This window comes from Bufo gargarizans, chromosome 2, assembly GCF_014858855.1.
Source record: "Bufo gargarizans isolate SCDJY-AF-19 chromosome 2, ASM1485885v1, whole genome shotgun sequence".
In the NCBI taxonomy this organism is placed as follows: Eukaryota; Metazoa; Chordata; class Amphibia; order Anura; family Bufonidae; genus Bufo; species Bufo gargarizans.
The window spans coordinates 215,195,269-215,208,539 of NC_058081.1; the positions used below are offsets into that span (position 1 = coordinate 215,195,269).

Below are 13,271 nucleotides of genomic sequence, written 5' to 3' on the forward strand. Positions count from 1 at the left end.
TCTCTTGAGCCCTGCTAGCTACTGCCCCGGGTGTCAAGCTGTCTGTGTACTTTAACGTTGTGATCTAGGACCTTAATGACATCATCAGCATGTGACCAGTAACCTAGCAATTACTGGTCACATGGCTATGAGGTCATCACAGGTCCTGTGGAGTGTTGCAGAAGTTAACTGTGGAGCTTTTTTGTGTGAAGATTACATCAGAAAAAGGTGACAGGAGCTGTTATGTTAATATACTGTAAACTACTGTATAGTGTGGTGAACTGTATACTGTGTGGTGGACTGTATACTGTGTGGGGGCCTGTATACTGTGGGGGGCTGTATATTGTGTGGGACTGTATACTGTGTGGTGGGCTGTATACTGTGTGGGGCTGTATATTGTGGGGGACTGTATACTGTGGGGGGCTGTATATTGTGTGGGACTGTATACTGTGTGGTGGGCTGTATACTGTGGGGGGCTGTATATTATGGAGGGCTGTATACTGTGTGGTGGCCTGTATACTGTGGGGGCCTGTATAGTGGGAGGGCCTGTATAGTGTGGGGGGGCCTGTATAGTGTGTGTGGGGGGGCTGTATACAGTGAGGTGTTGTATACTGTGGGCTGCTATACTGCTCTACTATATACTGTGGGGTACTGTATAGTGTGGGGTGCTATGCTGCATACTGTGTGGTGCTGTTTACTATAGGGTGCTATACTGCATACTGTGGGGTGCTGGGGTGCACTGTAACACTAAGGTGAGCCGAGCCCCGGTCTCCTTCCTGCAGAGCGGTGCCCACTTCCAGCCTGAGCCCAGCTGCCCAGAGCACTGATCCTGAGCCGCTGGAGTCTTCAGAACTGGAAGTATTTACAGTCATTCACTGTACTCTACCAGGTGTGTGGATTTTTTGTGTGTGTGTTGTGGTGGAGGGCGTGATTGCCTGCTAAGGTGTGGGAAGGCGGGATCCAGGGGGCCCAAGTACATTTTTGCCCAGGGTCCAATCAATATTAAAGACGGCCCTGTATACATCCTACTAAAAATTCACAGTAATCTATATCATTTTTATTTCCGCCAAGTGTTATTCAAAGATGGAGCGCAGGGAGAGGATTTTAAAGGATTTACTTTGTAAACTTGGATTCTAACCTCGATTTAGCGTGAATGCACCTTCAAGGCCTAAGAACCTTTCAAGCCATTTTCTGTTCTCTGTTTTCTCTCACAGCGTGAAACCAACATATTTGCTTCTTTTACTGTTATTGACTGAAACTGACCTTTTCCTTGTTCTTAATATTTTATATCATCTTTGCTGTTCTACTTTTGTTATAAGTCCTATTGCATAGGAAGCCTTCTAGGTACTAGCTACAAAGGAAAACCATTTAAAATCAATATCAAAGGGAAATAAATAAAGAAATGCAATAGTAATGCCAAATGGACACATTCATAAATCAGGGATCATCACTGGCACATCAATATAAAACATTTCATATTATACAGAGGTCAATCGAGTTAATATAAACACACTATAAAGATCATCTTTAAAAAAAAATCATATATTCAGAAACAATACATTTGACTTGGCTAAAACTTCCTCCATTTGGAAAAATGTTAAGTCTGTGGCTCAATCAGACTCATTTGTGCCAACAGTTATGCAAACACTACTCCAGACTTCAATAGATTAAAGGAATTTTAGGAAATTGAACAATGTTCATAAAATAAAATTTTCTGTAAGAAAGGAAAATCTTACCATTTTCTGTGATGATGCGTGGAACTTCCTTTTCAGCTGGGGAAATGCATCGGATTTGGTTTCCAACTACAATTCCATCCATCTCTGAAAGATCCTCAAATGTGCAGTTGACTCCAGCAGATAGTTCTGGTACATTATAAGCTTCTAACACCAGCTATAGATATAAAATAAGCATAAGATATAAAAATATCAACACAATACAAATAACACATAATAAAATAAAAGAGTGGAAAGAAGAAAGAAAAAATGATCACAATTTTATAAGGTCATGGAGCATATAGGAATTTAAAGACTGAGGTACTTCTCTCAATTTGTATATGTATTGGTTGTACATTCATTTCTTCCTTCTGTTTGGACTATTAAGGTGACTTTGTTTTTGTTTATTTACTTTTTGGAAACAGATTTCTGTATGCTTTTTTTTTTAGCAATATAAATGTATATCTTATATTTTTTTGCTTTCACTGTTATTGACTGAAACTGATCTTTTCCTTGTTCTTAATATTTTATATCATCTTTGCTGTTCTACTTTTGTTATAAGTCCTATTGCATAGGAAGCCTTCTAGGTACTAGCTACAAAGGAAAACCATTTAAAATCAATATCAAAGGGAAATAAAAAAAAAGAAACGCAATAGTAATGCTAAATGGACAATTTTATAAGGTCATGGAGCATATAGGAATTTTAAGACTGAGGTACTTCTCTCAATTTGTATCTGTATTGGTTTTACATCCATTTCTTTCTTCTGTTTTAGACTACTAAGGTGACTTTGCTTTTTTCTTTTTACTTTTTGGAGACAGATTTCTGTATGCTTTTTATTTGAGCAATATAAATGTATAGCCTATAAATTTTTGCTTTAGGGAAAAATGTAAAAAAAGAAATAAAAAAAGAAACAATCTTTTTAACATTGTATTCACTTTTTTTTTTTATGTACATTATGCTTTTTAGGACATTACATTCATTTTGATACTTGTAAAGTAGTGTAGTGTTTAGAAAATTTAGGACAGGCCTATGTATGTCGGAATATTTGTATGTCCATATATTGTATCACCCAAAATTCAAAAGCATCTTAAGGGACATTTTACATTTTTTATTATGATTTTATGTAATGTATGTACTATTTCCCATTCTAATGAAGCAGTAAGTTAAAAGTAAAACAGATATAATATGAAATAACCTATTACAGAGGTCTATGGAACCAATTACTTGTCATAAAAAGGTACCAAAAGTGCTTCCTTATACAGCTTGAGAAGTGTACACAGCACGAGAAAAGACTGCATGCTAAAATATTGCTGCTTGGTTATATTGCTGTTTGCTTAATAAGATACACTGGGTTATAAGACACACCTTGGTTTTAGAGGAGGTAAATCAGGAAAAAAATATTTTTTAGCAGACCTCACATCAGACCCCGATCTTCATCATACTCCTAAATTAGACCACCAATATTTATCATACCTTGATCAGGTCCACATATCAGACTACTATATCAGAACCCCATATCTGACCCCAATATCAGACTCCCATATTAGACCTCAGATCAGACTCCAGATAAAATCCTTATATCAGACACCAATATCAGAACCCCATATCAGACCTCAAATCAGACCAAAAATAACAACATTAACTTATCTCTTCAGATGGTGCTGCCTCTCTGCGCTTTCAGCTGCTCTCCCTGCACTCACTGCTCTCTGTTCTTCTCCGGGCTAGTGCTGCACTGTGACCTGATATTGCACTGCGTCAAGTCATGGTGTGTGCACTACATACTGATGTTGTACACTGTCAGGACCTTGCAGTGCAGTGCCCAGAGAAGACCAGGAAGTGGTGAGTACATCCAGCCCTAGAAGTGCTACATGCACCTCTTGCCGTGCCTACTGCATACTGATGAGCACTTTTATAATAGAAGCGCTTATTCACTTTATACATTGCCATTTTCCCCCACTTGTGAGGGGGGCATGTGGCTACTGTATCAGGCTGCAGCAGTGACCTGCTCCCCTTTGCATCAAGTGACCATTTATTGTGACGCAAGGGGAGCAGGTCCCTTCCCCAACCCTAACTCCCCCCCCCTCCCGTGATGGATGTTGATCACAGCGTGCCAGGATGAGGAAAAGCCAGCTTGGGAGCAATAGACACTGAATCTAGGGGCAGTGACCAGATAACTATGATCTCCACTGCAGGTTGGCAACTCTGAGAGGTCTGTTTGACTCTAATGGCAGTTATCTGACTTTTATGCTCCAATATGCTGTATTTAATTTAGTGATAAACTGAAACATTGTTGTTGTTTTGTACATAAAGTTCACCTAAGTAATATGTTAACTTTTTAAACGTTTCTTTAGTAAAAAAAAAAATTCCAATACAATACAATAAAGGCTCCAGCGTGTACTTGTTGCATTGGAAGAGATTTGAAAGACGCACAATCCAAAATTGGACATTTAAAAGAAGCACAATTAAAATGTCTTGACAGTGTTTCTGTTTAACTACAGCTCAAACAGAACTGCTCAATATCGAATATGATTTTTTTTTTGTGCTAAAGAACAGAAGCACAATATTATTTGCAAAAATCCGATGCTTCATGCAATATAGATACAATTGGTCTGCTCAGACCAAGAAATGATGAGACGCTCAAAGAAATTGACGATTTCAAGGATGAGCACATTATGCTGAAATAGTATTGTTATTCCTCGCTGCTCAGAGCAGAAGATCCATTCAAAATAGATCTTGTAAATCTTTAAAATAATTCTGCTGCAAATAATTACCCCAGAACACTGCAATCAAGTGCATTTTGAAAAAGAAAATCAATTACTCTTTTTAACGCGGTAGAGTCTTGAAAAATGCAATTGCTACAGACCAAGAGACCGGTTATTACAGAGTCACTCTATTATCTTTAGTTAAATGGACTTTTCATGGAGTCTTCTGTCATTAGAAGATATTCAGCATAAGAGCAAAAAAGTACAAAGATACTGGCATCATTCAGTGGTAAATTGTGGTAAGGCCTAACTTACCATTAACAGTTTTCACCATAGTTTACATCAGCAGAATTATAGAGTTATACTTTCCCTTATACTTTACTGCTTATCATTAGAAATCAGTTAATCTTTCAAAATTCAAAACCCTTTAGATTTGGCAAAATTTGTCAACCGATTCGATTCAGGTCTGAATATACTCTACCCAAATTTAAAGTGCTCCAACTGGCCTCAAAATATGTGGATTTTACTCTGAGGACTCCTAGGATTCGTATTTTTACTCTTATGTCTCCTTTTCTTTCTATTATATTATTATATCTATACCTCCATCTCCCTTAATCCTTCCCCCAAATTGTCCCTAATCGAATCACCAAAAATTTAATCCATCTTTTTTTCCAAAATTTGGGTGGTTATTCGATTAGTATAAAATCAATTTGCTGATCTCTACTTATTATATGTAGTACTATTCAACAAGCAGATCGTCATGAATTTACTGGAGACTATCAGCCAGTTATAAAGTATTGACAGGGGTGTCATTTAAATTTGAATATGTTTACAGTTTATAGAAATTACTCTATAGTACTCAAATTTCCAATAATATGCTTGGATACAGCACTCTGTGAACACCCAACTTCTTAAACAATGACTTTTGGAAGGTGTATATGACCCGTCTTCTGGACAACTATCAAGCCAGAAGTCTTTCTGATGATTGCGTAGCCTACTGAACCAGACTGGGGATCATTTAAAGGCTTAGGAAACCTTTGCAGGTGTTTTATGTTGATTAGCTGATTAGATTGTGACACTGAAAGTCTACAATATTGAACATTTTCACAATATACTAATATACTGACTTTTGGGTTTTCATTAGCTATAAGCCATAATCATCAACATTAAAATAAACACTTGAAATAGATCACTCTGTGTGTAATAAATACATACATAAGTTTCACTTTTTGAATTGAACTACTGAAATCAATTAACTTTTTGATGATATTCTAATTTATTGAGATGCACCTGTAGCCTCGAATACCAAATGATGGATCAGAAAGTTAAAGAGGACCTTTCATCAGTTTAGCAAAAGTCTAACTAGGGTGTTACCTTATTGGGAGGCCCCCACTGAGACCATGGCAGTTTTTTGTTTTTTTCAAAAGACTCCCCCATTCATCCGCTGTGGCCCCCCGTTGATTTTGGCGCCTTGTATTATAATGAGGAGTATCGGAACAATGAGAAGGAGACTGAGTCTTTCTCAGTGGGCGTCTCCTTCTCCCTGGCTGTGACGCTCTGTGCTGTGTTTGGACAGCGCTAAAGCCAGGGAGTTTTTTCCTCCCTGGCTGTGACGCTCTGCGCTGCAAATGGACATCACCACAGCCAGGGAGAAGGAGACGACCATTGAGAAACCCTGGCGTATCCTCCTCCCTGTTCCAATGCTAGTAATTAGCATACTGAGCAGGGAAAATACCGGAGGGCACAGCGGACGAACGGAGCGGTGCCCAGGAATAATAAATAGTAAGCACTATAGGATCCTTGCTTTATGCCCTACCTAACGTTCTACTTATCTTTATAAAGTCTGGACCCATGAAAGGTCCTCTTTAAGTCATTATTTTACCAGTGTACTTACAGAGATAACAGAATGGAGAGCCTGTAGGGAAGTCAGTTGCAAGTTTTCTTTAACAAAAACACATTTGAAGGACATTTGAGCACAGGGTCTTTACAAAATAATCAAAAGAATGTAGCAAATAATAGAGCAATCAACATTATGAGCAATTTAAAAGTAAGAATTGGACTTTTCATAGACAAAACATGAAGGCTAATTTAGTAATCAGAAACAAGTGGAGGTGAATGCTAAATTTAGATTTTTAAAGTTTAACTTGAATTCTGCAGTACTGTGCAAGTTGTTATGGTCGAGGATGAACATCCTACCATATATATGATATATACCAGTTCCCTTTTTCTGTATGGTACAAAGGGGTAGTGACTACATATGTACCAACACTGTAACACTTCTCTTTCATATTATCCATTACTAGGTCACAGTTAGGAAGGAAGCAAATTGTACCTTATTTTAACTGACAATCATCCAGTGAATTGAGCATTAGTGATGAACAAACATCGGCCGGGGCGTTTCGCGAACGCAAACGAGCATTTGCAATCAGATGTTCGCAAACCGCACATTCGCGGCGGGCCTCATTCACTTTAATGGCAGGCAAACCTGAAAAACCTTTAGATCATATTTGCAGCCACCAAATACTTACTAGAAGTACACAAATAGTCCCACAACATGGACAGTGACATACCAGAGGGGGATCAATGGCAAAAATTCCCACAAAAAATATGTATTTTTATGCATCTTAAAGGGAAACTCTCAAAAATCTGCCCTACTGGAGCCTAGAAAAATGTTATTTTAGGCCACGGGAGTATGGACCCCAAAAATTAGGCATTCACCTAACAGAAAAGAACAAGTAATTATGCGGCTGGAGGTATATTAGATGGTCAGTGAATAACAATTTAACTGCAGGCCAGTGGAGTACAGGCCCCAAACATTAGGCATTCACCTGACAGAAAAGAACAAGTGATTATGTGGTTGGAGGTATAGTAGGTGGTCAGTGGATAACAATTTGACAGTAGGTCAGTGGAATATAGGCCCCAAAAATTATGCATTCACCTGACAAAAAAGAACAAGTGATTATGTGGCTGAAGGTATATTAGGTGGTCAGTGGATAACAATTTTACTGTAGGCCAGTGGTGTACAGGCCCCAAAAATTATGCATTCACCTGACGGAAAAGAACAAGTGACTATGGGGCTGGAGGTATATTAGGTGGTCAATGGTAATAATTTTACTGTAGGCCAGTGGAGTACAGGCCCCAAAAGTTATGCATTCAACAGACAGAAAATAACAAGTGATTATGTGGCTGGAGGTATATTAGATGGTCAGTGGATAACAATTTAACTGCAGGCCAGTGGAGTACAGGCCCCAAACATTAGGCATTTACCTGACAGAAAAGAACAAGTGATTATGTGGCAGGAGGTACAATAGGAGGTCACAGGCTAAATATTTCCCTGTAGGCCAGTACAGGCCCAAAAATTATGCATTCACCTGACATAAAATAACAAGTGATTATGTGGCTGGATGCATATTAGGCAGTCAGTGGATAGCAATTTTAATGCAGGCCAGTGGAGTACAGGCCCCAAACATTAGGCATGGATCGGACAGAAAAGAACAAGTGATTATGTGGTTAAAGGTATATTAGGCAGTCAGTGGATAACAATTTTACGGTAGGCCAGTGGAGTATAGGCCACAAAAATTATGCATTCACTGGACAGAAAAGAACAAGTGATTATGTGGCTGGAGGTATATTAGACGGTCAGTGGATAACAATTTTACTGTAGGCCAGTGGAGTATAGGCCCCAAAAATTATGCATTCGTCTGACAAAAAAGAACAAATAATTTTGTGGCTGGAGGTACATTAGGTGGTCAGTGGATAACAATTTTAAAGTAGGTCAGTGGAGTACAGGCCCCAAACATTAAGCATTAACCGGACATAAAAGAACAAGTGATTATGTGTCTGGAGGTAGATTATGCGGTCACTGGATAAAAATTTTACTGTAGGCGACTGGAGTAGAGGCCCCAAAAATTAGGCATTCACCTGACAGAAAAGGCCTTTTATGCCGCTGTATATACAGTACATAAGACAAGGACCATTCTTTGTTCTGGGTGGTGGCAGATATGTGTAGGCTGAACATGAGGAAATTCAATTACACAAGGTCATCACAGGAGTTTAATTCCTCCGAGATCCATGCCTCATTCAATTTTAGAAATGTGAGGTAGTCCACACTGTCGAGTGCGCTTATCGGTCATAATCCCCAGTGCTGCGCTGAACATCCGTTCAGACAGGACACTCGACAAGGGGCAAGCCAAGAATTTTATGGCAAATTGTGGCAGCTCAGGCCACAGGTCAAGCCTGCACACCCAGTAGTCCAGGGGTTCCTCGCTTCTCAGAGCATCCAGATAGGCCGTTAATCTGATGTAGTCAGACACCTGTGGGTCTAGGCATTCCCTGAGGCTAAATATAGAGGGCAGCTGTTGATGGGTTGGCTGCAAGAATGATCTCATATCCGAAGTGACCAACACATCTTCAAACCGCCCTTTTCTTGCAGGCGCGGTTGAATTGGTACCCGCACATGTTTCGCTGTGGCTGAAAATTCCTCAGCCAGAGCCTACAACAGCAGAATTCAGCATCTCTTGCAGCAAGGCCTGGAAATGCTACATTCTGACAGCCCTCTGTGATGCTGGTAACATGTCTGCCATTTTTGCCACCTAGTATTGGTCCTTGCCTTTATACTTTTTATACGGGGGTCCCTCTTCAAACACTGAAGCATGAAGGCCCCCATTTGCACTAAATTGGAAGTGGTGGAGTGCCCTGGCTAATGCTCATCTACCAGGAGAATGTCATCCTCGGTCTCCTCTCTCCAGCCACGGACAACACCAAGTCCCCCTCAAAGCCTGCTCTTCTTGCTCCTCCTCCCCAGGCCACCACACTCCTATGATTCCTCTTCAGACTCATGCTGAGTGCTGACTAGCACGGCACATGTGTAATATTGCCCTGTTTCAGTGCGCTCCCAGATTCGTCCTGGAGCACAAGATGTGACCGTGCATGGTGGATGGCTCGCTCCAGATACATTTGCAGTCTGCTTTTTGCCTCCTGTGCACTGCGAGTTCTGCCTACTTCTCCTTTTTCTCCTTCCTATCTGCTTCTCCGTCTCTCCCTCTGAACTCCCCTCCTCTTCCTCTTTTGTGGGCACCCACATGACGTCCATCGACACGTCATCATCATCATCTTCACCACCACTGATATTAACGGTCTCAGAGTAGGCAGCAACAGCGGGGACCTCCCTCTAGGTACTGGGTACTGTTGTCAGACCGCTGGGTGGTGACCGTTGCTACCTACTCTTCCTCATCTGATGCCAAGAGTTGCTGCACATCAGTAAGGTCTGGGAATGGATGGGAAAATAATTCCTCTGACTTGAGTGGAGGGGCTATGGTGGTGGTGGTGGTGGGGGTGTATTTGGGGGTGCATACAGCAGAAAGTGAGGAGGGTGCAGATAAAGAGGATGAGGAGGGTGCAGAAGCGGAAGGCTGAGTGAGACACTCAACCAACTCTGGTGCGTCCTTTGACGTAATCGCACGCACCTTTTCCAACTTCCCACTTAGGCTCCAGTCTGGTGCACCTGCCCGACCCCTACCACCCCTGCGGAATGGTCTGCCTCTTCCTCTGCCTGTCATTTTCAAAATGACCCTGTGCCAAAGTCCCTAGAGAAGAGCAGTATTTGTGGAAGCCAGTATATCGCACGCCTCAATCTGTATTTTGTGGAAGCAGATATATAGAACCCCTTAATCAGTATTTTGCAGAACCAGGTATATCGCACCCCTCAATCAGTATTTTGTAGAAACAGGTATATAGAACATCTGAATCAATATTTGGTGGAAGCAGGTATATCGCACCATTCAATCAGTATTTTGTGGAAGCAGGTATATCGAACCCTATAATCTGTATTTTGTGGAAGCACGTATATAGAACCCCATAATCAGTATTTTGTAGAAGCAGGTATATAGAACCCCTTAATGAGTATTTTGTAGAAGCAGGTATATCACACCCCTCAAACAATATTATGTGGAAACAGGTATATAGAACACCTGAATCAATATTTGGTGCACGCAGGTATATCGCACCTCTCAATCTTTATTTTGTGGAAGCAGGTATATCAAACCCTTTAATCAATATTTTTTGGAAGCAGGTATATAGAACTCCTGAATCAATATTTGGTGGAAGCAGATATATTGCACCCTTAATCAGTATTTTGTGGAAGCCGGTGTATTGCAGGCCTCAATCAATATTTTGTGGAAGCAGGTATATCACACCCCTTAATCAATATTTTGTGGAATCAGGTATATAGAACCCCTGAGTCAATATTTGGTGGAAGCAAGTATATCACACTCCTCAATCAGCTTTTTGGGGGGCAACAGGTATATCACACCCGTTGCAAATAGTTGTTCCAATAACGCTTGTCCCTCCATATACATGCGGCATCACAGCAGAACCGCACACAACTGCTGCACAATACAAATGCATTATAATATACTTTCTTTGTTAGAAAGTATATCATAGGAATATCACACCCCTCAATAATTTTTTTAAGGGGGCAAGAGGTATATCACACCAGTTGCAGTTAGTTTTTCCAATAACGTTTGTCCCTCTATTTAGCTGCAATATCGCAGCAGAACCGCACACAACTGCTGCACAATACAAATGCATTATAATATACTTTCTATGTTAGACAGTATATTATAAGTATATCACACCCCTCAGTATATCACACCTATCGATAGCACACTTATACTAGTTATTAAAAGGACTTTTGTGGCCCTATTAGCCAGTGTTTGGTGTCCCTAACAGTCTGTCCCTGCACCACAAAGCAACCTCTCCCTACACCGGCAAAACACAGAATTTAAAATGGCTGCCAGATAGGGTTCTGTTATAGAGTGAGGGTGTGTCCATGTGCTGAAACGTCTCAACTGGCTGTCCTGTCCCACCTAATGGATGTGTCATGGGTCAAAGTTCAGTGCAATGCAAAAGAATATGGCGCATGCGATCATCTCCATATGTTCGCATGTTCAGCGAATCGCGAATGAGCAAAGTTCGCCACAAAACGACTGCCGGGTGAACCGCAAGGCCATCTTTATTGAGCATACCATAAATTGAGGAGGCATGGTGTGGTCAACTCATAGTCTCACTATAGTATGTATGCTCAAATATTTTTCCAGTATTTGCACATATTCCTGTAAACCCCATTGCTGCATGTGAGGTCTAGCTCAATGTTAGAATAAGGGTGATAATAATGTACAGACTTTAGAAGAGCAAAGTGGCTTAAGCTGAGTTCACTACAATTCTATCAAAAACATACAGCAAATATATCCTCCAAAGATTCCAACATATATGCCAATATGTTCATAGACATTAACAGCCAAATCTATGTCAAATGGGTACATTGTATCTCCTTAAGTCATAAAGGATGTATGTAGTAGTCAAATATGCCATTACATCTTGATATAGCATCGTACTGTATACAGTGCAGTGAATGTGTGGTATGATTATCCTCATTCTGGACATGGATGGTGGCATGCAATATTCTGAACACTGTAATATATATGCCATAAATAAGTGTTCTTAACCACCTCCGGACCGCCTAACGCAGATGTGCGGTCCGGAGGCGGCAGCCCTGCGCACAACGACGCATATACGCGTCATCTCGCGAGGGCCCGGATTTCCTGTGAACGCGCGCACGCTCACAGGAACGGAAGGTAAGCGAGTGGATCTCCAGCATGCCAGCGGCGATCGCTCGCTGGCAGGCTGGAGATCCGAATTTTTTAACCCCTAACAGGTATATTAGACGCTGTTTTGATAACAGCGTCTAATATACCTCCTACCTGGTCCTCTGGTGGTCCCTGTTGTTAGGATCGACCACCAGAGGACACAGGTAGGTCAGTAAAGTCGCACCAAACACTGCACTACACTACACCCCCCCCGTCACTTATTAACCCTTTATGAACCCCTGATCACCCATGATCACCCCATATAAACTCCCTGACATTGATCACCCCCCTGTCATTGATCAACCCCCTGTAAGGCTCCATTCAGACGTCCGTATGATTTTTACGAATCCATGGATACATGGATCGGATCCGCAAAACACATGCGGACGTCTGAATGGAGCCTTACAGGGGGGTGATCAATGACAGGCGGGTGATCACCCATATACACTCCCTGATCACCCCCTGTCATTGATCACCCCCCTGTAAGGCTCCATTCAGACGTCCGCATGATTTTTACGGATCCATGGATACATGGATCGGATCCGCAAAACACATGCGGACGTCTGAATGGAGCCTTACAGGGGGTGATCAATGACAGGCGGGTGATCACCCATATACACTCCCTGATCACCCCCCTGTCATTGATCACCCCCCTGTAAGGCTCCATTCAGACGTCCGCATGTGTTTTGTGGATCCGATCCATGTATCCATGGATCCGTAAAAATCATGCGGACGTCTGAATGGAGCCTTACAGGGGGGGTGATCAGTGACAGGGGGGTGATCACCCTGATCACCCCCTGTCATTGATCACCCCCCTGTAAGGCTCCATTCAGACGTCCGCATGTGTTTTGTGGATCCGATCCATGGATCCGTAAAAATCATGCGGACGTCTGAATGGAGCCTTACAGGGGGGGTGATCAGTGACAGGGGGGTGATCACCCTGATCACCCCCTGTCATTGATCACCCCCCTGTAAGGCTCCATTCAGACGTCCGCATGTGTTTTGTGGATCCGATCCATGTATCCATGGATCCGTAAAAATCATGCGGACGTCTGAATGGAGCCTTACAGGGGGGGTGATCAGTGACAGGGGGGTGATCACCCATATACACTCCCTGATCACCCCCTGTCATTGATCACCCCCCTGTAAGGCTCCATTCAGACGTCCGCATGATTTTTACGGATCCATGGATACATGGATCGGATCCGCAAAACACATGCGGACGTCTGAA

General features: G+C 41.7%; 1 protein-coding gene across 1 annotated transcript in view; it reads right to left on the minus strand.

The window, feature by feature from the left end:
• PLXNA4 (plexin A4) overlaps window positions 1-13,271 on the minus strand; it is a 756,456-nt gene that overhangs the window by 228,849 nt on the left and 514,336 nt on the right. Inside the window, exon 7 of the mRNA XM_044279996.1 lies at window positions 1,716-1,869. Within this exon, the coding sequence (XP_044135931.1) occupies window positions 1,716-1,869 (154 nt within the window). The remainder of the gene's footprint in view (window positions 1-1,715; window positions 1,870-13,271) is intronic.